The sequence below is a fragment of the Pogoniulus pusillus genome, chromosome 15 (genome assembly GCF_015220805.1).
Source record: "Pogoniulus pusillus isolate bPogPus1 chromosome 15, bPogPus1.pri, whole genome shotgun sequence".
In the NCBI taxonomy this organism is placed as follows: domain Eukaryota; kingdom Metazoa; phylum Chordata; class Aves; order Piciformes; family Lybiidae; genus Pogoniulus; species Pogoniulus pusillus.
The window spans coordinates 22,413,534-22,440,002 of record NC_087278.1 but is presented as its reverse complement, the minus strand read 5'-3'; the positions used below and the strand labels follow the sequence as shown (position 1 = coordinate 22,440,002).

The following is a 26,469-nucleotide window of genomic DNA, read 5'->3' as shown; positions in this document are numbered from 1 at the left end:
GGATGATTCAACTATCTGACACTGATGTCATTTCTGGCCTGGATTGTTCTTAGCTGCCTTTGAAGGGAGAGTGAATAGTGCTACAGAAGAGAAGTGCCCAAGGCTTTCTTGATAGAAATGTTTGGAATGGAAGCAGAATATCAGACAGCTCTCTGATTAATTCTGCTGTCCACCTAGAAAAAGAAGAGAAACATTTTTTCAGTGCAGCAGTGAGCCAAGGAGCAATGGATGCAAACTGGAACAGAGAAGGTTTCACCCCAACAAGAGGAGAAGCTTCTTTACAGTGAGGGTGATAGAGCCCTACAGCAGGCTGCCCAGAGAGGTTGTGGAGTCTCCTCCTCTGGAGGCTTTCAAACCCACCAGGATGTATTCCTGTGTGGACTACCCTGGGTGATCCTGCTTTTTGCAGGGAGGTTGGACTCAGTGATCTCTGGAGGTCCCTTCCAGCCTCTAATGTTCTGTGATTCTGCAATTCTTCACTACCCTGCAGGTTTGTTGCAGCATAGTGACACCCTTTGAGGAGCTGAGCCCTCTTCCTCATGAACACTAATTGCATTGTTAACAACTGCTGCAATGCAGTCAGAAACCAGCCTTGTTCTCAGCAAAGAGAACCAAAAGTCAACAGCAATCTTACTAGGCTGAAGAGGAGGCAGCAGTGAGCCCAGGTGGCCAAGAGAGCCAATGGCTTGGATCAGGAACAGTGTGGCCAGTAGGACAAGGGAGGTTATTCTGCTGTGGACTCAACACTGGTCAGGCCACACCTTGAGTGCTGTGTCCAGTTCTGGGCTCCTCAATTCAAGAGAGATGTTGAGGTGCTGGAAGGTGTCCAGAGAAGGGTGACAAAGCTGGTGAGGGACCTGGAGCACAGCCCTGTGAGGAGAGGCTGAGGGAGCTGGGGGTGTGCAGCCTGCAGAAGAGGAGGCTCAGGGCAGACCTCATTGCTGTTTACAACTCCCTGAAGGGAGGCTGTAGCCAGGTGGGGTTGGGCTCTGCTGCCAGGCAAGCAGGAACAGGACAAGGGGACACAGTCTCAAGTTGTGGCAGGGGAGGTCTAGGCTGGATGTTAGGAGGAAGTTGTTGGCAGAGAGAGTGATTGGCATTGGAATGGGCTGCCCAGGGAGGTGGTGGAGTCACCATCCCTGGAGGTGTTGAAGCAAAGCCTGGCTGAGGCACTTAGTGCCATGGTCTGGTTGATTGGCCAGGGCTGGGTGCTAGGTTAGACTGGCTGATCTTGGAGCTCTCTTCCAAGCTGGTTCATTCTATGATTCTCTGATTCTAGAAGCACTGAAAAGCGAATGTGAAGGGTTGCTGAACAGAAAATTGATCACAAAATACATTTCTATGAGACTTTGCTGTCAAATTGCATTAGAAAGAGGCTATAAATGTTGAAAGGCTTTCCAAGGCCTAGGAAAAGCAGGTCTTGATGAGAGCCAGCATATAACTCTTGAAGGCAATAAAGCAAACCACATAAAACACTCGTATGGACAGAGGAAGTTTAAGACTTTAAGATCTTCTAAAGCTGCACTGACATCCCAGCACAGGGAAGTGATTCAAAAGGAAGAAAACTCACTTGTAAGGATGGCAGTGGCACACCTGTCAGATTGAAGACCTGCTTACTGCTGCATGGAGGTGAGGCAGTGGCAAGCACTGGGTGAAGAAGCATCCTGAACACAGCCTGGGTTTGGGATACTTTCCCTGTCTCTGTATACACCATGGCAAAAGGCTGTGGTCTCCTCTGACAGGGTTTGCTGCACAGACAGTGGATACACACAGGAAAGAAGACACAAGCTTCTGGAAGCAGGCTGGCAGGTGTAAGCAATGAGGATTTCAGTGCTTTGGGCTTCTGTAAGCCATCTTCATTGCCACCAGAAATAGGCTTGGGAGCTCACGTGGATTGGAGCAGCTAACAAAAGAATGCTTGCTTTCTTGTAAGCCATCATCACAACCTTCCAAAAGGAGATGGCTGCTCTCATTGGGACTTTTTGAGCTCCTGAAGAGAAGACTTAGAGGAGATCTGATCAATGCCTATAAATAGCTGAGGAAGGAAAGGACAGGGACAGCCTCTGCACACTTCTGTCCTGGTGTAGGACAAGGAGCAATGGATGGAAACTGCAGCACAGGAAGTTCCAGCTCAACATGAGGAAGATCTTCTTGACTGGAAGGGTCCCAGAGCCCTGGCACAGGCTGCCCAGAGAGGTTGTGAGGTCTCCTTCTGTGGAGCCTTTCCAGCCCCGTCTGGATGTGTTCCTGTGCGACCTGTGCTGGATTCTCTGGTCCTGCTCTGGCAATGGGGGTCGGACCCTTAACATCCACCCCTAACATCCTGTGAACCTGTGATTTTAAGCCTGGGGAAGCATAAATGTAGAAACCTAAATTTTCCAAGGTCCTACAAAAGCCAGATGGATGATAAAGAAAAGCAATCAGAGCTTTTAGACCTCAGAGAGGTGATGAGTTGGCAGTGGGGATGTCATCTCCTAACACCAGTTCCTAACGGAGGCTGTATCACAGCACAGATTCACATCTCTGAGAACTCTTGACCCTTTAAACCAACTCCCCATCAAGTGACAAAGGTTTGGGGTTGTGTTGTCCTTCTGAGAGCAAAAACCAAGTCACTTTTCCCTGGAACTGTTCCCTTTCCATGCTGCTGCTGTGAAGGAGACCCTTGTTTGCCATCCCGCTGGGCTTTTAACGCTGGGTGAATAATTTCCTCTATCAAATAATAAAGGGTAATAGCTAATACAGCACTTCCCACACTGCTGCATTGTGCACTCATAGCTTTATTTTTCATCACTTCTAACGATGTTAAACCCCCCCCCCCAAGTGCCAGACTAAAAGTAAATCTGTCACAATGTTGCCGCAATAGGCAAATCATCAAGGTACGCTGCTGGGAAGGAAAGGTCTCCTCTCATTGAGGCTCTTACACAGCTTCTTTAACAGGGTTGCTGGGGGTTTTTTTCCCCCCCTTCTGCCTACCAAATTCCCTACTGAACCTTCCTAAAGCTGGAAGATTGCATAGCTCTGGCTGAGCAGTGTTCTGTGTAGTCATTAGAGGATCTATTTGCGCAGAGAAGATTGCTGGCCGCATCCTCCAGGAAGGAGAACATCCTGCATTTAAACAGCGACTGTACCACGGGAAACAAGCCCAGCAAACAGCCTTTTTGTCCCTCTCCAATTGCTTCCACCACAACCAGAAAAGCCAAGTTGGGTTGTTTGGTTTTTTTTTTGGGTGAAGAAGGAAGTTTGTTCTGTATACTCATTTAATTCTCAGCCTCTTTTTCGGAGGCACCGACAAAGAAACTAATTGAGAGCTGCTCTGCTCCTGCCTTTCTGCAACAGGCACTTTCCATAAGGAAATGGGAAAGGCATCAGCCTGCTTCACACAGGATCTCAATCAGCATTCAGAAGGAAGACTTGGACGTTTCCTGACCCAGATGATTCTCAGACTTCGATCTTTCCTGGCCCAGATGATTCTCAGACTTGGATGTTTCCTGACTCAGACTCAACTAGAGGCATAAGCTAGAATTTGCTGCACAATTCCATCCCTCATCACCTTTCCAATTCCTCTTTTTTGGAGGCACCAACAAAGAAACTAATTAAGAGCCTCTCTGCTCCTGCCTTTCTGCAACAGGCACTTTCCATAAGGAATTGGGAAAGGCATCAGCCTGCTTCACACAGGATCTCAATCAGCATTCAGAAGGAAGACCTGGATGTTTCCTGACCCAGATGATTCTCAGACTTGGATCTTTCCCGACTCAGATTCAACTAGAGGCATAAGCTAGGATTTGCTGCACAATTCCATCTCTCATCACTATATTCCTCCTGTTGCATTCACCTATCAAATGCTTTCCACACTTAAGGGGAAAGGCATCAGCCTGCTTCACACAGGATCTCAATCAGCATTCAGAAGGAAGATTTGGATGCTTCCTGACCTAGATGATTCTCAGACCTGGATGTTTCCTGACCCAGATGATTCTCAGACATCAGCCTGCTTCACACAGGATGTCAATCAGCAATCAGAAGGAAGACCTGGATGTTTCCTGACTCAGATGATTCTCAGACTTGGATCTTTCCTGACTCAGACTCAATTAGAGGCATAAGCAAGGATTTGCTGCACAATTCCATCTCTCATCACCAAATTCCTCCTGTTGCATTCACCTATCGAATGCTTTCCACACTTAAGGGGAAAGGCATCAGCCTGCTTCACACAGGATCTCAATCAGCATTCAGAAGGAAGACCTGGATGTTTCCTGACCCAGATGATTCTCAGACTTGGATCTTTCCTGACTCAGACTCAATTAGAGGCATAAGCTAGAATTTGCTGCACAATTCCATCTCTCATCACCTGTCTCATTCCTCTTTTTTGGAGGCACCAACAAAAAAACTAACTGAGAGCCACTGTGCTCCTGCCTTTCTGCAACAGGCACTTTCCATAAGGAAATGGGAAAGGCATCAGCCTGCTTCACACAGGATCTCAATCAGCATTCAGAAGGAAGATTTGGATGCTTCCTGACCTAGATGATTCTCAGACCTGGATGTTTCCTGACCCAGATGATTCTCAGACTTGGATCTTTCCTGACTCAGACTCAACTAGAGGCTTAAGCTATAATTTGTTGCACAATTCCATCTCTCATCACCTAATTCCTCCTGTTGCATTCACCTATTGAATGCTTTCCACACTTAAGGGGAAAGGCATCAGTCTGCTTCACACAGGATCTCAATCAGCATTCAGAAGGAAGACCTGGATGTTTCCTGACCCAGATGATTCTCAGACTTGGATGTTTCCTGACCCAGATGATTCTCAGACTTGGATCTTTCCTGACTCAGACTCAACTAGAGGCATAAACTAGGATTTGCTGCACAATTCCATCTCTCATCACCTTTCCAATTCCTCTTTTTTGGAGGCACCAACAAAAAAACTAATTGAGAGCCTCTCTGCTCCTGCCTTTCTGCAACAGGCACTTTCCATAAGGAATTGGGAAAGGCATCAGCCTGCTTCACACAGGATGTCAATCAGCATTCAGAAGGAAGACTTGAATGTTTCCTGACCCAGATGGTTCTCAGACTTGGATCTTTCCTGACTCACACTCAACTAGAGGCATAAGCTAGGATTTGCTGCACAATTCCATCTCTCATCACTATATTCCTCCTGTTGCATTCACCTATCGAATGCTTTCCACACTTAAGGGGAAAGGCATGAGCCTGCTTCACACAGGATGTCAATCAGCATTCAGAAGGAAGACTTGGATGTTTCCTGACCCAGATGATTCTCAGACTTGGATGTTTCCTGACTCACACTCAACTAGAGGCATAAACTAGGATTTGCTGCACAATTCCATCCCTCATCACCTTTCCAATTCCTCTTTTTTGGAGGCACCAACAAAGAAACTAATTAAGAGCCTCTCTGCTCCTGCCTTTCTGCAACAGGCACTTTCCATAAGGAAATGGGAAAGACATCAGCCTGCTTCACACAGGATGTCAATCAGCATTCAGAAGGAAGACCTGGATGTTTCCTGACCCAGATGATTCTAAGACTTGGATCTTTCCTGACTCACACTCAACTAGAGGCATAAGCTAGGATTTGCTGCACAATTCCATCTCTCATCACTATATTCCTCCTGTTGCATTCACCTATCGAATGCTTTCCACACTCAAGGGGAAAGGCATCAGCCTGCTTCACACAGGATCTCAATCAGCATTCAGAAGGAAGACTTGGATGTTTCCTGACCCAGATGATTCTAAGACTTGGATCTTTCCTGACTCAGATTCAACTAGAAGCATAAGCTAGGATTTGCTGCACAATTCCATCTCTCATCACCTGTCTCATTCCTCTTTTTTGGAGGCACCAACAAAAAACTAATTGAGAGCCACTCTGCTCCTGCCTTTCTGCAACAGGCACTTTCCATAAGGAAATGGGAAAGGCACCAGTCTGCTTCACACAGGATCTCAATCAGCATTCAGAAGGAAGATTTGGATGCTTCCTGACCTAGATGATTCTCAGACTTGGATGTTTCCTGACCCAGATGATTCTAAGACTTGGATGTTTCCTGACCCAGATGATTCTCAGACTTGGATGTTTCCTGGCCCAGATGATTCTAAGACTTGGATCTTTCCTGACTCAGACTCAACTAGAAGCATAAGCTAGGATTTGCTGCACAATTCCATCTCTCATCACCTTTCCCATTCCTCTTTTTTGGAGGCACCAACAAAGAAACTAATTAAGAGCCAATCTGCTCCTGCCTTTCTGCAACAGGCACTTTCCATAAGGAAATGGGAAAGGCATCAGCCTGCTTCACACAGGTTGTCAATCAGCATTCAGAAGGAAGACTTGAATGTTTCCTGACCCAGATGGTTCTCAGACTTGGATCTTTCCTGACTCAGACTCAACTAGAGGCTTAAGCTATAATTTGCTGCACAATTCCATCTCTCATCACCTAATTCCTCCTGTTGCTTTCACCTACTGAATGCTTTCCACACTTAAGGGGAAAGGCATCAGCCTGCTTCACACAGGATCTCAATCAGCATTCAGAAGGAAGACTTGGATGTTTCCTGACTCAGATTCAACTAGAAGCATAAGCAAGGATTTGCTGCACAATTCCATCCTTCATCACCTAATTCCTCCTGTTGCATTCACCTATTGAACGCTTTCCATACTTAGGAGAAAGGCATCAGCCTGCTTCACACAGGATTTCAATCAGCATTCAGAAGGAAGACCTGGATGTTTCCTGACCCAGAGGATTCTCAGACTTGGATCTTTCCTGACTCACACTCAACTAGAGGCATAAGCTAGGATTTGCTGCACAATTCCATCTCTCATCACCATATTCCTCCTGTTGCATTCACCTATCAAATGCTTTCTACACTTAGGTGGACTCACTCCAGTGCCATGTCAAGGCACAAGGGCAAGCACAACAGGAAAGCTTTACTGTGGCATCACTTCCACAGTGTTGGGAAAGGCCAGACTTCCCCTCCCACACATGCCCAAGAGCTGATGAGCAGCTGGGTGAAACCTGGAATGAGGTTTCCCTGTACTTTCCCAGAAGAGAGAGGGCAGCTATTTGCTTGCTGACTCCTCACTTGTGGCAAGCCTTGCAAAATCAATCTCCTCCATGAGTGCTCTCATGCAAATCTTCTGTGCCTACAGAAACTTGCTCTGTACCACAACAACAGAGTATTTGTTGTTCTGTGCTCTTCATTTCATCAGGTGCACTGTTTAAGACATCAGGATGTGGTTCCTCTTTTCTTTCTCCACCCCTGCCTCGTGGTAGGCTGCCAACACAGACTCCTGAGTAGTTTTAAGTCCTGAATAACAAAAGCAGCTGCTTTGGTCCTTGGGTGATGCCCCTCTGAGCTCTGTGAGAGAGTCCTGTGGCAGAGGCTGAACTACAAGAGGCTCAGTTACTTCCATAGCTTCCCCTTTTCTTTCTGCTGTACCTATGGGCAGATATAAATTCTGCCAGGTGAGTGGCATCCAGGAGCAAGCCTACCTGATGACTCTGCTCCAACACATTGATGGGTATAAAGGATTGGGATGACCTGATCATCCACACCCAGATCATTATCCCAAGTATTTCTTCACATCAAAGTCATCTTTGGGTGGGGCATTTGCAGCTTGGAGAGCCAAGCAGAGTCTGAGCTGCAGCAAGAGAAGTGTGGCCAGCAGGGCCAGGGAGGGGATTCTCCCCCTCTGCTCCACTCTGCTGAGACACCACCTGGAGTACTGCAGCCAGTTCTGCAGCCCCCATTACAAGAGGGATGTGCAGATGCTGGAGCATGTCCAGAGAAGGGCCATGAGGATGATCAGAGGGCTGAAGCAGCTCTGCTGTGAGCACAGACTGAAAGAGTTGGGGCTGTTCAGTCTGGAGAAGAGGAGGCTCCCAGGTGACCTTCTTGTGGCCTTCCAGGATCTGAAAGAGGCCTACAAAAAAGCTGGGGAGGGACTTTTTAGGCTCTCAAGGAGTGACAGGACTGGGGGGATGGGGCAAAGCTGGAGGTGGGGAGATTCAGAGTGGAGGTGAGGAGGAAGTTGTTGAGCATGAGAGTGGTGAGAGCCTGGAATGGGTTGCCCAGGCAACCCATCCCTGGAGGTGTTTAAGGCCAGGCTGGCTGAGGCTGTGGGCAGCCTGCTCTAGGGTAAGGTGTCTCTGCTCACCGCAGGGGGGTTGGAACTGCATGATCCTTGTGGTCCCTTCCAACCCTGACTGATTCTATGATTCTGTGTTTCTGTGTGTTTGAAGATGGGATGGCTGCCAGGGAGCTTCAATAAATGTAGGAACACAAAAAGATGCTCATTAGCTTAGAAGCTATGGAATTTAACTCAGCTTTAAATTCTCTACTAATCCCTTTCCATGTTCACTTTTCCTTGCAGCACTCTTTCTGTTTTTTCTTTTCCTTGCCTTATTTTTTTGGCTAGTATTTCCCCCCCCCCCCCCCCCCCCATTTTATTAATACTTCCCTCTTTCAGGGTCTTTGGTTTGTCAATTCCCACTCTCTGATATCTATGTATGGCTCTTCTTCCCCTCCAGGTTGGTCTCTCTCTCTTGCCTTCTAAGACATGGTCCTTCCTGTTTAGTCCTTTCCCTTCACTTCATACACTCTCTTCTCTGACTGTTTCTGGTACCCTCCATGCTCACTGTTTAGCCAACATCAAGCAGAGAGTTCCTTTTTCCTTGACTGAGGTATATTTTTTCCTCAGCTCACAGACCTTGAAGCATATTAGTGTTATCACACCTACTTTTGCCTCCAGTCCAAGGCAGGGTGGTGGCTGGAGACTGCCCTTCCTGATGCACTGGGCACATGGCTCAGTCAGCAAATACACTGTGTGGAAGCTGCTCCTCCAAAACAGAAGCAGCAACACTGAAACTGAGGAGAGGAAACAATATGATGAATCTGCAAGCTAAGAGACATCTGACAACCAGAACTGTGAGGCCAGACCAGTTCAGTCTGAAACAGAGAAGGCTCTGAAGAGACCTCATTGTGGCCTTCCAGTGTCTGAAGGGAGCTACAAGAAAGCTGGGGAGGGACTTTTTAGGGTGTTGGGCAGTGATAGGACTGGGGGGAATGGATCCAAGCTAGAGGAGGGCAGGTTGAGATTAAAAGTTAGGAAGAAGTTCTTCACCATGAGGGTGGAGAGAGACTGGCACAGGTTGCCCAGGGAGGAGGTGGAAGCCTCACCCCTGCATGTTTTTAAGGCCAGGCTGGATGTGGCTCTGGGCAACCTGATTTAGTGTGAGGGGTTGGAACTGGGTGATTCTTGAGTTCCCTTCCAACCCTGACAATTCTGTGATTCTATGAGAGGGGGCAAGCTGCCTGCACTATACACTCATATATACATTTACACAACTGAAACTACTAACTTACACTACTACACTTCATCCCAGCCCATGTGATCTACACCTAAATAGATCTGTCTGGATAGATCTGAAGTGCTCTCCTGTGCTGAGCAAAACATCATAGAATCATAGAATCCACCAGGTTGGAAGAGACCTCCAAGCTCAGCCAGTCCAACCTAGCACCCAGCCCTAGTCAGTCAAACAGACCATGGCACTAAGTGCCTCAGCCAGGCTTTGCTTGAACACCTCCAGGGATGGCAACTCCACCACCTCCCTGGGCAGCCCATTCCAATGCCAATCACTCTCTCTGCCAACAACTTCCTCCTCACATCCAGCCTAGACCTCCCCTGGCACAGCTTGAGACTCTGTTCCCTTCTTCTGCTGCTGCTTGCCTGGCAGAAGAGCCCAACCCCACCTGGCTACAGCCTCCCTGCAGGGAGCTGTAGACAGCAATGAGGTCTGCCCTGAGCCTCCTCTTCTGCAGGCTGCACACCCCCAGCTCCCTCAGCCTCTCCTCACAGGGCTGTGCTCCAGGCCCCTCACCAGCTTTGTTGCCCTTCTCTGGACACCTTCCAGCACCTCAACATCTCTCTTGAATTGAGGAGCCCAGAACTGGACACAGCACTCAAGGTGTGGCCTGACCAGTGCTGAGTACAGGGGCAGAATAACCTCCCTTGTCCTGCTGGCCACACTGCTCCTGATGCAGGCCAGGATGCCATTGGCTCTCTTGGCCACCTGGGCACACTGCTGCCTCATGTTCAGCACCCCCAGGTCCCTCTCTGCCTGGCTGCTCTCAGCCACTCTGTCCCCAGTCTGTTGTGATGTTTGGGGTTTTTGTGGCCAACCCTGCACTTGGCCTTGTTAAATCTCATCCCATTGGCCTCTGCCCACCCATCCAGCCTGTCCAGGTCCCTCTGCAGGGCTCTCCTACCTTCCAACAGATCCACACCTGCTCCTAGCTTGGTGTCATCTACAAACTTACTTGATGTTGGACTCAATCCCCTGGTCCAGCTCATCAATAAAGGTGTTGAACAGGACTGTGCCCAGCACTGATCCTTGGGGACCACCACTGGTGACTGGTTGCAGTTGATGGCTCACTTGTAATCAGCTTGCCTGATGATTTTGCATCAGTGCAGAATGGTTTTACTTTGTTTGCTTTGTACAAGCTGGAGAAACAAACCACTGTGATGATGTGAGTGCAGCATCCTAAGCTGTACAGGCATCAGGATGAAGAACTACAAAAAAGCATTAGATTTCCAAAGTGATCCAACTTTTTTCTCTGCTGCAAGGGGATAGACTGGGTACACATTCCAGTTGGTCACAAAAATGCCTCTGTGCTGACCAAGGCATGACAGATGATGGTAATGGTGAGAAAGAGGAATGCAAGCAGTAGCAAGCAGCTAGTGTGAGTTTAGGAGAGACTGCTCAAAGATCTCTTTAGAGGCATAAATGTAAGAGAACTGGAGCAGTAAAAAAGGGAACAAAAACAGATGAGTCACTCTGCAGGTTTGAGGGGAGGTATCAATGCATCAACTGCATGATGAATGCTGACTGAGAGGAGCTTCAAGAGGAATAAAGAAGGACAAATTCATCAAAGGAGAAACACACACTGAGGAGATGTAAATCCATCAGCAAATGGAGACTGAGAAACAACCATGGGTGAGACTCATGCCTTCTGCTGCTCAGAAGGGTCACAGCTCTTCCTGGCATCACATGGGATTGCAGGCCTTGTAGTGAATGACAAACTCATTTGAAACAGTGCACAGCAAACTGAAGCCTGCTGCAGGCAAATGACATTAAAGAATGGCAAGAATTCAGAGGAAAGTAGCAGTGATGAATGAGGGGGCAGAGTGAGTGTCTGAGGCAGGACAGATGGCATTGTCTCAGGCTGCTTTACAAGTAACATCCATAAGCACCCAAGGAAGAAGGGTACTGACAGCATCTGGTAAATGGAATAGATGTGATCTGCAGCTTCAAAGCAATGGATGTAGTCTACCTTGACCTTAGCAAGGCCTTTGACACTGTCTCCCATGACATCCTAGTGAGCAAGCTCAGCAAGTGTGGGATGGAAGAGCAGGCAGTGAGGTGGGTTAGGAACTGGTTGCAAGATAAGAGTTCAGAGGGTGGTGACCAGTGGTGCCAGGTCCAGCTGGAGAGTGGTGTCCCCTAGGGATCAGTGCTGGGGCCAGTCCTGTTCAACATCTTCATCAATGACATTGATGAAGGCACAGTGTCTGCTCAGCAAGTTTGCTGATGACACCAAGCTGGGAGGCTTGGCTGATACAGCTGAAGGCTGTGCTGCCATTCAGAGAGACCTGGGCAGACAGAGCTGGGCACAGAGGAACCAGAGGAAGTTCAACAAGGACAAGTGCAAAGTCCTGCATCTGGGGAGGAACAACAAACTGCACCAGTACAGGCTGGGAGGTGATCTGCTGGAGAGCAGCCCTGTAGAGAGGGACCTGAGGGTGCTGGTAGAGAACAAGTTCCCCATGGCACAGCAATGTGCCCTTGTGGCCAAGAAGGCCAATGGGATCCTGGGGGAGTATTAGGAGAAGTGTGTCCAGCAGATCAAGGGAGCTTCTCCTCCCCCTCTACTCTGCCCTGGGGAGACCTCATCTTGAGTACAGCCTTCAGTTTTGGGCTCCCCAGTTGAAGAGGGACAGGGATCTGCTGGAGAGGGTCCAGTGGAGGGGTAAGAGGATGATTAGGGGACAGGAGGGCACAGCCTGATGAGGAGAGGCTGAGGGACCTGGGGCTGCTTAGTCTGGAGAAGAGAAGACTGAGAGGGGATTTGATAAATGTTTGTAAGTATCTGAGGGCTGCCAGGAGGGGGGGGACAGGCTCTGCTCACTGCTCCCTGGGATAGGACAAGGAGCAATGGGTGTAAGCTGCAGCAAAAGAAGTTCTGCCTCAACACAAGGGGGAACTTCTTTACTGTAAGGCTCACAGAGCACTGGCACAGGCTGCCCAGAGAGGTTGTGGAGTCTCCTTCTCTGGAGCCTTCCAAGGCCTGTCTGGATGTGTTCCTCTGTGATCTGTGTTAGATAGGATTGTCCTGCTCTGGCAAGGGGGTTGGACTCGATGATCTCCTTGGGTCCCTTCTGATCCCTCACATCCTATGATCCTATGATTCTCTGATAGTCATAATTCCACAGAGGACATCCCCTTTTCACCCACGGGTGTGTATTTCACAAGGTCTATGGATATGAGCTTGCCTTAACTCTTGGCAGGAGTTTCACTAATGTGCACTCCCTAGTTTCTCAAACTGGAAGAGCTGTAGCAAATTCATCTCTCTTCAATCACTACCCCTGCCCTGGCTAAGAAGGGAATGGATTAAAATCTCCCTGAAAGAAAATGTGCATCACCAGTCAAACTGCCAAGGAGCTGGAAAGAGCTGAAATTCCTGCAGGAATATCCATCCCCACACTAGCAAGTAAATTGGCAGATGGCACAGCTTCATATGAATGGGAATCTGAAGTTGTTGTCTTTGAGTTGAGAAGATAAACCTCAGGCAGGTTTCCTAGAGCAGCTGGTCCCTCATGGACTGGCACTGGCACTACTCAGGACAAGGGTAGCTGTGAGCACAGCAGGCAGCACAGCACCTCTCAGTCCCTGCAGGCATTTTATCTGGAGAAAGTGTGAAGCTGTAGCAGCTTGGTGCATGCAGGAACTGGCAAAGAGCTCACCAGACTGGCTGGAGAATTCATGCAGTGAGAAAAACAAAGCAAAAGGCCTTGGCTCAGCATCATTACTTCTAGGCTGCCTGCTTCTGAAGTCACTAGTCCTGAACCAGTTTAGTTATGGTCTTGAATCAGTTTAGTTGTAGCCCTGAATCAGTTTAGTAGCTGGTGTTGAATTAGTTTAGTTAGTTATAGTCTTGAATCAGTTTAGTTACAGTCTTGAATCAGTTTAGTAGCTGGTCTTGAATTAGTTTAGTTATAATCTTGAATCAGTTTAGTTATATCCTTGAATCAGTTTAGTAGCTGGTCTTGAATTAGTTTAGTTAGTTATAGTCTTGAATCAGTTTAGCAGCTAGTCTTGAATCAGTTTAGTTATAGATCTGAATCAGTTTAGCAGCTGGTCCTGAGTTAGTTTAGTTATAATCTTGAATCAGTTCAGTAATGGTCCTGAACCAGTTTAGTAGCTGGTCTTGAATCAATTTAGTTACAGTCTTGAATCAGTTAATTACAGCCTTGAATCAGTTTAGCAGCTAGTCCTGAATCAGTTAATTATAGTCTTGAATTAGTTTAGCAGCTAGTCTTGAATCAGTTAATTATAGTCTTGAATTAGTTTAGCAGCTAGTCTTGAATAAGTTTAGTTACAGTCTTGAATCAGTTAATTATAGTCTTGAATCAGTTTAGCAGCTAGTCTTGAATCAGTTAATTATAGTCTTGAACCAGTTTAGCAGCTAGTATTGAATCAGTTAATTATAGCCTTGAATCAGTTAATTATAGCTTTGAATCAGTTTAGCAGCTAGTCTTGAATCAGTTAATTATAGTCTTGAATCAGTTTAGCAGCTAGTCTTGAATCAGTTAATTATAGTCTTGAATTAGTTTAGCAGCTAGTCTTGAATCAGTTAATTATAGTCTTGAATCAGTTTAGCAGCTAGTCTTGAATCAGTTAATTATAGTCTTGAATTAGTTTAGCAGCTAGTCTTGAATCAGTTAATTATAGTCTTGAACCAGTTTAGCAGCTAGTCTTGAATCAGTTAATTATAGCCTTGAATCAGTTAATTATAGCTTTGAATCAGTTTAGCAGCTAGTCTTGAATCAGTTAATTATAGTCTTGAATTAGTTTAGCAGCTAGTCTTGAATCAGTTAATTATAGTCTTGAACCAGTTTAGCAGCTAGTCTTGAATCAGTTAATTATAGCCTTGAATCAGTTAATTATAGCTTTGAATCAGTTTAGCAGCTAGTCTTGAATCAGTTAATTATAGTCTTGAATCAGTTTAGCAGCTAGTCTTGAATCAGTTAATTATAGTCTTGAATTAGTTTAGCAGCTAGTCTTGAATCAGTTAATTATAGTCTTGAACCAGTTTAGCAGCTAGTCTTGAATCAGTTAATTATAGCCTTGAATCAGTTAATTATAGCTTTGAATCAGTTTAGCAGCTAGTCTTGAATCAGTTAATTATAGTCTTGAATTAGTTTAGCAGCTAGTCTTGAATCAGTTTAGTTACAGTCTTGAATCAGTTTAGTTATAGTCTTGAACCAGTTTAGCAGCTAGTCTTGAATCAGTTAATTATAGTCTTGAACCAGTTTAGCAGCTAGTATTGAATCAGTTAATTATAGCCTTGAATCAGTTAATTATAGCTTTGAATCAGTTTAGCAGCTAGTCTTGAATCAGTTAATTATAGTCTTGAATCAGTTTAGCAGCTAGTCTTGAATCAGTTAATTATAGTCTTGAATCAGTTTAGCAGCTAGTCCTGAACCAGTTTAGTTAATAGTCTTGAATCAGTTTAGCAGCTAGTCTTGAATCAGTTAATTATAGTCTTGAATCAGTTTAGCAGCTAGTCTTGAATCAGTTAATTATAGTTGCTTGCTGTAGTCAGGAGTTAGCTGCAGCATCCACTACTGGATTGAGCACCACCAACTTGGAGAAAACAGAGCAAAATTTTCCAGCTCCAGCTTTGTGCTCAGCTCTGTTTTGTCAGATTCTCCTGGGGCTTGTCGCTAAGGCGAGGACACAACATCTTCAGCTAACCAAGTTTCCTGCCTTCTCCTTGTCACTCATAAATCTTACTCTTCAGATAGAAAACAGCAATGTTTGGGCACAAACCCACCTGGTGTTGCACTGCTCAGGAAGTGGCAGATGAATCTGCCTTCAGCAGAGATCTCCAGAGCATTTCATCTTGCCATTTCCCATCTGGGAAACTCTAATAGCACTCAGCATCTAATTTCTTTAGCTGGGGAACTTGGTTAGAGGGGAGAGGACAATGGCTGTGTTGCAGTGATGCTCACCCAGGCAGCAATCAAATTCTTGGGGATTCTGCAGATGGTTCTTCTGGGAACCACCTCCAGCTGCAGAGGTAGTTTGTTTTTATACCTTGAGTGGGAGGACACAAGGTCTGGCTAAGTAAGGCTGAGGTAATACCTTTCTCTGTGCTGGCAGAACCACATCAAAACCTGTTGGGAGGCAAAATCAGCTTCAATCCTAATATGCAGCCTACAGAGAAGCAGGCTGTAGCCCCCAGTGTTGGCTCACATGAATCCAAGTGGTCATCTAGGGGAAGTTTCATTCTTTGGAGAGCAGGTTGAATTAACATGGTGCAAGGAATGAAGGTTGCAGGCCAAATGCTTGCGCTGAGCAGACACAGGGAATGCTGATGTTTCCAAACCCAAGTCACTGAACAAGCTCTCAACATGATCCCATGTGGATACAGTGCTGGAGTCAACTCTTTTTGCTCTCTCATTTGCTTTCACAAGTTCATTCCTATTTTTCTTCCCTGTAAATCCTGTGGCTCCATTTGAAAAAGAAATCTTTGTTTTCCTAAAGGTATTTAGCTAAAAGAGCAGCTAGGAGTCAGTCCTACTTTTGTCATACAGGCCAGACTAGGGATGGAGACAGATTGATTCCATTTGCTAAATGCTCTTTCAGGATGGGCAAGACCCAACCTGAGATTGTTTCCTGTTTCTTATTTGAGAAGACTCCCTCATGACTCTACTACTACAAGGAAATCTTTTACATTCTCACTTGTACTATAGTGTAGTATCATAGAATCATAGAATCAACCAGGTTGGAAGAGACCTCCAAGATCATCCAGTCCAACCTAGCACCCAGCCCTATCCAATCAACCAGACCATGGCACTAAGTGCCTCAGCCAGGCTTTTCTTGAAGACCCCCAGGGACAGTGCCTCCACCACCTCCCTGGGCAGCCCATTCCAATGGGAAATCACTCTCTCTGTGAAGAACTTCTTCCTAATATCCAGCCTATACCTACCCTGGCACAACTTGAGACTGTGTCCCCTTGTTCTATTGCTGGTTACCTGGGAGAAGAGGCCACCCCCCACCTGGCTACAATGCCCCTTCAGGTAGTAGCTGAGTATTGAGTTTGGAAAGTACAGAACCAAGGAAACTTGGGCTGAGAGAGACCTCATGGGATGGTTTAGCCCATTCCCCTGTCTCAAGGCAGATCATACACTCCCAACTTGTTTCTAAGGAAAGGCTCCTCTGACTTAATCTTAAAGCCCCCAAGTCATGACAAGCCCACACTCTCCCTGGGCAGTCTGTCCCAGTGTTTACTCTTAGTTCACAGTATCACAGTATCACCAAGGTTGGAAGAGACCTCACAGATCATCAAGTCCAACCCTTTACCACAGAGCTCAAGGCCAGACCATGGCACCAAGTGCCACGTCCAGTCCTGCCTTGAACAGCTCCAGGGACGGCGACTCCACCACCTCCCCGGGCAGCCCATTCCAGTGTCCAATGACTCTCTCAGTGAAGAACTTTCTCCTCACCTCAAGCCTAAATCTCCCCTGGCGTAGCTTGAGGCTGTGTCCTCTTGTTCTGGTGCTGGCCACCTGAGAGAAGAGAGCAACCTCCTCCTGGCCACAACCACCCCTCAGGTAGTTGTAGACAGCAATAAGGTCTGCCCTGAGCCTCCTCTTCTCCAGGCTAACCAATCCCAGCTCCCTCAGCCTCTCCTCGTAGGGCTGTGCTCAAGGCCTCTCCCCAGCCTCGTTGCCCTTCTCTGGACATGCTCAAGCATCTCAATGTCCCTCCTAAACTGGGGGGCCCAGAACTGAACACAGCACTCAAGGTGTGGTCTAACCAGTGCAGAGTACAGGGGCAGAATGACCTCCCTTCTCCTGCTGGCCACACCATTCCTGATGCAGGCCAGGATGCCACTGGCTCTCTTGGCCACCTGGGCACACTGCTGGCTCATGTTCAGGTGGGTATCAATCAGCACCCCCAGATCCCTCTCTGTCTGGCTGCTCTCCAGCCACTCCGACCCCAGCCTGTATCTCTGCATGGGGTTGTTGTGGCCAAAGTGCAGCACCCTGCACTTGGAGCTATTGAACCTCATCCCATTGGACTCTGCCCATCTGTGCAGGTGGTCAAGGTCCTGCTGCAGAGCCCTTCTGCCCTCCAACTCAGTCACATCTGCCCCCAGCTTGGTGTCATCTGCAAACTTGCTGATGACTGACTCCATGCCCTCATCCAGGTCATCTATGAAGATGTTAAAGAGGATGGGGCCCAGCACTGATCCCTGAGGGACACCACTAGTGACAGCTGCCAGCTGGATGTGGCACCATTCCCCACCACTCTCTGGGTCCGGCCAGAGTTGATGCTGTTTAATGTTTTGCTCTGCAGTCAAATGTGAAGAGAAGATTGAACACAGAGAAGTCAGACCCTGAGAACACTTCCAGTATCCTTAATGTCAAATTCCTTACTGTTGGAGGCAGCCACCTCAGGTAAAGCTTACCTTGTGCATGTGCAGAGCTCGATATTTGGAACTGGTTCAACTCAAACTAAATTCTGCTGAGAACCTAAAGTTCCCAGAGCTAAAAATCTCCTGGAAAGTAGCACCAGAAGAAAACTAGGAAGCCTGTGAGATGCATTTCTGGGTATCCAGTGTGCAGGTAGTGTCTTTACAGAGGGACAGAAGATTCACTCGCTAGCAGGTAAGGTGAAACCTCAAAAGTGGAAGGCAGATGCTTGCTGAACACTGCAATCCCTAAACAGAGGAAGATACTTCCAAATTTTCCTAGACAGTGAATTAGACCTCAGAAAAAACATTGAAAGAAAATCAGTTCTTCATTAGGACTGCACAAGATAGCTTGGACTGGATGATCTTGGAGGTCTCTTCCAACCTGATTGATTCTATGGTAAGATGCTCCTCACTTCCAAGAGGACTACATCTGAGATAGAAGAATGATACAGGGTCCAGGGGAAAAAGGAAATGAATTGTGACTTGTCTCAGAAGAAATACTAGGAAATGTGGGAGAAGGGAGAGAGAGGCTAAGATAAAGTCAAACCAGAATTAACAAGAAAAAATAAGACAGAATTCAGCAGCATCAGAGAGCAAAGTTTCTGAGCTAAGGACCATCACAGGTAAGAACTGGGAGGAGCTCTTAACTTCAGGAATTCTCTGAATGGTTCATGTGAAGGACCAGCATGACTGTCAGACATGACAGTTCTCACCTCTATCAGTGTCATAAATGATGCTTCAGGCAGTGTTTGACAGCTCAAATGAATCAAAGTATCCTTCAAGATACAACCTCATTGTCAAGGTATCCCTGAACGCACAGCAGGGCATGAGGTGCCTGTGTTCAGGGATCTGGATTCCTTTCCCTATGACACAGCACTGAATTTAAGCCACAAAGAAGGAAGACCTGTGTAATGCCAAATTGAGGTCAGAATCTTTGTCTTTGTCCTGCAGCAGCTGTGCCAACTTAGTTGGAAGAGCCTGTCTGCCTTGGTAAGCCCTGCCCTGGAATACTGCATCCAGTGCTGGGCTCCCCAGTTCAGGAGGGACAGGGATCTAGTGGAGAGAGTCCAACAGAGGGTGACAAGGATGCTGAAGGGACTGCAGCACTGCCTGATGAGGAGAGGCTGAGAGCCCTGGGGCTGTTCAGTCTGGAGAGGAGAAGGCTGAGAAGGGATCTGAGCAATGTCTGTCAATAGCTGAGGGCTGGGGGTCAGGAAGGAAGGAACAGGGACAGCCTCTGCTCATTTGGCATAGGACAAGGGGCCAAGGATGGAGACTGCAGCACAGGAATGTTCCACCTCAGCACTGAGGAAGAACTTCTTGATTGGAAAGGTCCCAGAGCCCTGGCACAGGCTGCCCAGAGAGGTTATGGAGTCTCCTTCTCTGGAGCCTTTCCAGCCCTGTCTGGATGTGTTTCTGTGTGACCTATGCCAGATTCTCTGGTCCTGCTCTGGCAGGGGGATTGGACTGGAAGATCTGCAGAGGTCCCTTCCAACCCCTCACATCCCTGGAGTTTATATCCCCACCCCATACTGCAGCTATGCCAGCAGAATGGCAAAGCCCAACAGACAGCACAACGCTTTCAGCTAGGACCAGCTGAGATGCTGACTGTCAGCTTAAATTCAAACCTCAATCAATTCAAACTACCACTGAGATAGAAACCTTCCAGAAGAGTTAAAAAAAAAGGCCAACAAACCAAACCCAAATGGTTTTTTTTTTTTCAAAGCTCATAACTCAAAATGAATCATGCTTGATTAACTTCACTCAGGCCAGGAGACTAATCATGGGATGCTATTTATAATTGATTTAAGACAAGACAGAGAGAGAGAAAGAGAGAGAGAGAGCATTAGAATAACATTCAGCTGGAAATTGTTCCAGTCTTAGCATAGCATCACTGCTTCATGAAAGCAGAGAACAAGGAACCTTCTCTATTAGGAGGGAGGGTTTCTGTGTGGTTTGTTTGGTTAATTTTGGAGGGGGTTGTTTGTTTGTCTCCTCTCCAGTGATAATGTTATTAAATATCTGAGACTCCAATCCAGAGAGCAACTGCCCAGCTCAGTTATTGGTGGGGTAATAGATCAGAAAGTTTCACCTCCTCCTTCTCCTCACAGCTGCCCCACACACATGCACACACACACACACACACACACAGAGGCCAGGAAACTCTACACCTCTGGCACCTACCTTGGGTTTGAAGGCGATTAATTTCAGGACCATTTCAACAGTGAAGAGGCCAGTGAAGAGCATGTTGAGGATGTTCATGGCTTCCTTGAACATGCAGCTCTGACCGTAGTGCTGAAAAACAGCATCCCAGCAGCAGCATGAGGCACGGACAGAGCAGCTGGTTAGAAATCCACAGACTCTTCCTGCTCTCCCTTTTGTGTTGAGGTTCTCTGCAGAACACCTCCCCCTCCCCCACCCCCCACCCCCCAGCACACTTCATGTTTTAAAATTCAGAATTCATAGAATTGTATCATAGAAGGGCTGAGGCTGGAAGAGACCTCAGAGATCAAAGAATCATAGAATCAAGCAGGTTGGAAGAGACCTCCAACATCATCCAGTCTAACCTAGTGCCCAGCCTTAGCCAGTCAACCAGACCATGACACTAAGTGCCTCATCCAGGCTTTGCTCGAACACCTCCAGGGATGGTGACTCCACCCTGGGCAGCCCATTCCAATGCCAATCACTCTCTCTGCCAACAACTTCCTCCTAACATCCAGCCTGGACCTCCCCTGGCACTATTTGAGACTGTCCCCCCTTGTTCTGTTGCTGCTTGCCTGGCAGAAGAGCCCATCCCCACCTGGCTACAGTCTCCCTTCAGGTAGTTGTAGGCAGCAATGAGGTCTGCCCTGAGCCTCCTCTTCTCCAGGCTACACACCCCCAGCTCCCTCAGCCTCTCCTACTCCAACCTCCCTGCCATGGATAGGGACACCTCTCAACTAGCCCAGCTTGCCCAAGGTCCCATCCAACCTGGCCTTGACCATCTGCAGTCAGCAGACACCCACAACCTCTCTGGACATTCCATTCCAGAGCCTTGCCACCCTCCTAGTGAAGAATTTCTTCCCAAGAGCCAATCTAAACCTATTCTCTTTCAATTTCAATCCATTTCCCCCTGTCCTATTGGTGGACACTCTTGTAAAAGTCCCTCTGCAGCCTTCCTGTAGGATCCCTTCAGGTACTGGAAGGCAGTTTTGAGGTCTCCCTGCAGTCTTCTCTTCTCCAGGCTGAACAACCCCAGTTCCCTCAGCCTATCTTCATAGCAGAGGTGTTCCAGCCCCATAGTCCATCTCTCTTCAAGCATAACCATTTCCATACCTTTAGATATTTTTGCCACCTGGCTCTACATCTCCTCTATTTCTCACACCACCTTTTTGCCTGGGGCCTGCCTACACTGCATTTCTAATTCCAGCTGAGGGCTCCTGATGAAATTCCATCCTGGTACGAGACAGCCTCAGATTATGTTTGTTATCTCACACTTCCCTACCATAGGGCTTACTTTTCTGCCTGGTTACTGCTGCACAGTGGAGAGGGCTTTCAGGGAGCTGCTCAGAATGACACCAAGCCATTCCCCAAGCAATGACACTTCACTCAGGATTCTGCAAAGCACACAAGCAGCTCAGATCATCCCTTCCCAATATGCATTATCTTGCATTTGTCAGCCTGGAATGAGATTTGCAATCATGCTGCCTGTTCACTTAACTTTATTAAGACCTTATGAAGTTACCCTCTGTCTTCTGTTGATTAATTCAAGTAGTGCCTTCTGCAAATGTTGCCACCTCACTCTCCATATCCTTATTTCCAGATAATTATACTTAAGACTGATTGCATTGCCTTATTCTAAGGTCATCTTCCAGGTCATGCTGCAAGATCAGTTCATGTTGCTGATCAGAGGGCTGGAGCACCTCTCCTCTGAGGACAGGCTGAGACAGTTGGGGTTGTTCAGTCTAGAGAGGAAAAGGCTCTGAGGAGACCTTAGTGTGGCCTTCCAGTATCTGACAAGGGCTACAAGAAAGCTGGGGAGGGACTTTTTAGGGTGTTGGGTAGTAACAGGGCTGGAGGGAATGGAGCAAAACTGGAAGTGGGGAGATTCAGACTGGACGTTAGGAAAAGGTTCTTCACCATGAGGGTGGTGAGAGACTTGAACAGGTTGTCCAGGGAGGTGGTGGAAGATGAAGTGGGCTAAAAGAAAGCTGCTAATGGATTTTTTTTAAGGTGTCAGGTAGTGTCAGGAGTGGGGAGAAATGATCCAAGTTAGAGGTGGGGAGATTAAGATTAAATATTGGGAAGAAGTTCTTCACCATAAGGGTGGTGAGAGACTGGCACAGGTTGTCCAGGGAGGTGGTGGAAGCTGAAGGGGGCTAAAAGAAAGCTGCTAATGGATTTTTTTTAAGGTGTCAGGTAGTGTCAGGAATGGGGAGAAATGATCCAAGTTAGAGGTGGGGAGATTAAGATTAAATATTGGGAAGAAGTTCTTCACCATAAGGGTGGTGAGAGACTGGCACAGGCTGCCCAGGGAGGTGGTGGAAGCCTCCCGCCCTGGGAGTTTTTAAGGCCAGGCTGGATGTGACTCTGGACAATCTGATCTAGTATGAGGTGTCCCTGCCCATGGCAGGGGGGTTAGAACTGGATGATCCTTGAGGTCCTTTCCAACCCTGACAACTCTAAGAGCCTATGATCCCATTCGTAGTTGCTTAAGTCGGATAAACTTAAACCACTTGGGATGATTTCTTCACTGGCTTAGAGTGATTTACTTAAAGAAGTTTTAACTCAGCTGCAGATGAAAGTTAGTTCAGGAAAAAAAAAAACATATTGTTTAGGCATTTTCAAAGTGTCTGGTAACATTTTCCTTGAAGGACTCTCTAGTAACTGCAGGACTCTGCTTAAAACCTTGGAATTCTACTGGACTGTGGGGTTTGCCCATTAGGATCTTTTACCTACATCTGAGCACAGCATAAGCCTTTGCAAAATGATGCTGTTCTCTAGATGTTCACAGGCTTCCTGTAATCTTCAGAGATGCTGTCCTGCCTGTGGGCTCACAAATGTCTCACAGCTTCTAGCTCTACCTGCCCGGGGTGAGCATCACTCTCATGGCAACTGAGCATGCTTCAAAGTGTCCCAGTGGGCATACTAGAGCCTGTCTTGTGCTTCATGACAGCAGAGAGCAGAGCACTTGTGCTCATGCTGCTTCTCTCCTGTGCTGGTACTTTAGGCAAGACAGCAGAGGGAGCTTTTGCAATGGGGACAGGAAGACCTGAACTGGATGAATTACAAAATCACAGAAGTATCCAGGTTGGAAGAGACCTCCAAGATCATCCAGCCCAACCTAGCACCCAGCCCTAGCCAGTCAACTAGACCATGGCACTAAGTGCCTCAGCCAGGCTTTTCTTGAACACCTCCAGGGACGGTGCCTCCACCACCTCCCTGGGCAGCCCATTCCAATGCCAATCACTCTCTCTGCCAACAACTTCCTCCTCACATCCAGCACAGACCTCCCCTGCCACAGCTTGAGACTGTGTCCCCTTGTTCTGTGGCTGGTTGTCTGGGAGAAGAGCCCAACCCCACCTGGCTACAGCCTCCCTTCAGGGAGTTGCAGACAGCAATGAGCTCTGCCCTGAGCCTCCTCTGCTGCAGGCTGCACACCCCCAGCTCCCTCAGACTCTCCTCATAGGGTTTGTGTTCCAGGCCCCTCACCAGCCTTGTTGCCCTTCTCTGGACACCTTCCACCACCTCAACATCTCTCTTGAATTGAGGGGCCCAGAACTGGACACAGCACTCAAGGTGTGGCCTGAGCAGTGCTGAGTCCAGGGGCAGAATAACCTCCCTTGTCCTACTGGCCACACTGCTCCTGATCCAGGCCAGGATACCATTGGCTCTCTTAGCCACCTGGGCACACTGCAGGCTCATCCTCAGCTACTATCCACCAGTCCTCCCAGGTCCCTTTCTTCCTGGCTGCTCTCAGCCACTCTGTCCTCAGCCTGTAGGAAGGCAAATACATCTGGTGAGACTGGAATGGAGACAGAAGATAAGGCAAGAACTAATCCTGGCTATAGACGTAGGCTGTTAGTGAGTGATAGGAAACTGAGGTTAGTTTTGAGGGAGGCTGGGAGAGGAGCAGAGTGCAGTGGTGGGATGATGAAGGCAAAAGGGAAGTTGGTGTAGGAGTGTGTAGGGAGTTGGACTTGCAGCAAGGGGCAAGACAGAGAAGGGTGAGTAAGAAGAATGGGCTCAGGAAAAAGAGTGACAGGCAGAGCAGCTCATAAGAAGAGGATGGGATTCAAGTGGCCAAGTAAAAGGAGTGCAGGGATAAACTTAGTAGATGGGAGTCTGAGACTGACTGAAAAAGAAAGGGAGGTGAGGGAAGCCTTGGGCACAGTCAGACCGGAAGGAACAAGCCAGGAAAGCACAGCCCGAGGGAAATGTACAGAACATTCTGTGTCTGTGAGGGTCTCTTTCCTGTCTGAACAGAACATAGGACTTCTTTTTAACATTGGTTACTTAGTAAAGGTTTTGACCTCTTCCCCTTTAATGCTTTTCCACCTGCACATAGCAATCTACCACCTCTACTTTTGTCCTTTTCATAGAGGCAGCTGTAAATGTTTCTTGGGTGGGTTCACATGAAGTGTTTGCACAATCTCTGCACAGCAAAGAAAAGCAATGCACAGGTAGCAGGGCAATCAGCAGGGCAGCAAATTAGGCAAACACCTATCACTAAAGCCTTCAGGGGGAGCTGGTCCTGCCTTTAGGTGATGAGAAAGACAATACAGCTTCCAAAGGCTCTTTCTAGGCAGCTTCTGTAGTTCTCAGCACAGGATAAATGAGCTACTAAGGCCTTCCAACACTCTACCCCTGCTTTCCTTGAGTGTCCTCTTTGTCAAAACATTCCCCCTCTATGTTTTAACACAGAAAATCTCCAAACCTTCCAAATTCACATCTCAGCTGAGTGACAGTTCCAGGCTTATTGATGCATTCCACAGAAAATGAGTCACTTGTTATTGTAGTGGCCACTGAATTGGCCTGGGCTTTACTTGCTGGTTTGGGGCTTTTATGTCATTGTGTTTGCTTACAAGGAGTTAAATCAGAGTTGCTGGAAGTGTCAGGTATTAACAGGAAGAGAGGCATCTAAATGTCACCAGGACTAAACACAGGAAAAGGTTTTTATCGTGGTCTTGTCCTTCTCCTTGAGTACTTGGCATGAAGGCAAAGTAGTTCTCAGCCTTCAGCTGAGTTCTCTGGCTTCAGCTCTTAAAAAGAACAGGAGCTCTATCTACAAATAAATTAGCAACAAAAGGAGACTGAGGAGAATCTCTGTCCTTTGCTGGGTGCAGGAAGGAATGAAGTGGTAGAGGATGAGGAAAAGGCTGAGGTGCTCAGTACCTTCTTTGCTGGCTGTTTTCTGGATGCTCAGCTCCCTGAGCTGGAAGATAGGGATGGGGACCAGAATGGAGCCCCCATAATCCAAGAGAAGTCAGGTAGTGATTTGCTGCACCACTTACACACACACTAATCTATGAGCCTGGATGGTATACAGCTGAGGGCACTGAGGGAGCTGAAGAAGTGCTCACTACAGCCCTTCCCATCACTTACCAGCAGTCCTGGCTAAGTGGGGAGGTCCCAGCTGAATGGAGACTGTCAAATGTGGCACTCATCCACAAGATGGGCAGGGAGGAGCACCCAGGGAACTGCAGACCTGTCAGTCTGACCTCGGTGCCAGGGAAGGTCTTGCAGCAGATCATCCTGAGTGCCACTGTGCAGCATGTGCAGGGCAACCAGCTGATAAGCAGGGGTTCATGAAGGGTCCTGCTTGATCTCCTGATCTCCTTCCATGGCAAGGGTGAGGCAAAGGCTGTGGATGTTGCCTAGTAAAGCCTGTGCCTGTCTCCCACAGCAGTCTCCTGGAGAAACTGCCTGCATGTGGCTTGGCTGGGTGGGTGCTTCACTGCCTTGCAACCTGGCTGCATGCTGGGGCCCAAAGCCTGGTGGTGAATGGCATCACCATTCACCATGGAGTGTTCATCTTTTCCCCCATGTCTGAGCTAGAGAATCAGCTCAAATGGCCACAGCATCAAATGGTGCCAGTTGGTGGCTGGACACCAGTGGTGTTCCCCAGGGCTCAGTGCTGGGGACAGTTCTCTTTAATACCTTTCTCAAGGATCTGGCTGAGGGGACTGAGTGCACCCTTAGCAAGTTTGCAGGTGACACCAAATTGAGTGGAAGTGTTGATCTGCTCAAGGACAGGAAGGCTCTGCAGAGGGAGCTGGACAGGCTGGATTGATAGCCTCAGGTCAGCTGAATGAGCTTCAACAAGGCCAAGTGCCAGGTCATAACAGCCCCATGCAACACTGCAAGCTTGAGGCACAGTGGTTGCAAAGCTGCCCATCAGAAAAGGATCAGAGGCTGCTGGCTGGATAAATGAGAGCCAGCAGTGTGTCCAGGAGGCCAAGAAGGCCAACAGTATTCTGACCTGTATCAGGAACAGTGTGGCCAGCAGGAGCAGGGAAGTGATCATTGCTGTCTACAGCTACCTGAAGGGAGGCTGTAGCCAGGTGGGGTTGGGCTCTTCTGCCAGGCAAGCAGCAACAGAACAAGGGGACACAGTCTCAAGCTGTGCCAGGGGAAGTACAGGCTGGATGTCAGGAGGAAGTTCTTCACAGAGAGAGTGATTGGCATTGGAATGGGCTGCCCAGGAAGGTGGAGGAGTCACCATCCCTGGAG

At 47.8% G+C, this 26,469-nt stretch overlaps 1 protein-coding gene across 1 annotated transcript in view; it reads right to left on the bottom strand.

The window, feature by feature from the left end:
* The window catches only part of CACNA1C (calcium voltage-gated channel subunit alpha1 C), a 600,430-nt gene that overhangs the window by 75,474 nt on the left and 498,487 nt on the right, over window positions 1-26,469 (bottom strand). Inside the window, exon 29 of the mRNA XM_064155731.1 lies at window positions 19,942-20,052. Within this exon, the coding sequence (XP_064011801.1) occupies window positions 19,942-20,052 (111 nt within the window). The remainder of the gene's footprint in view (window positions 1-19,941; window positions 20,053-26,469) is intronic.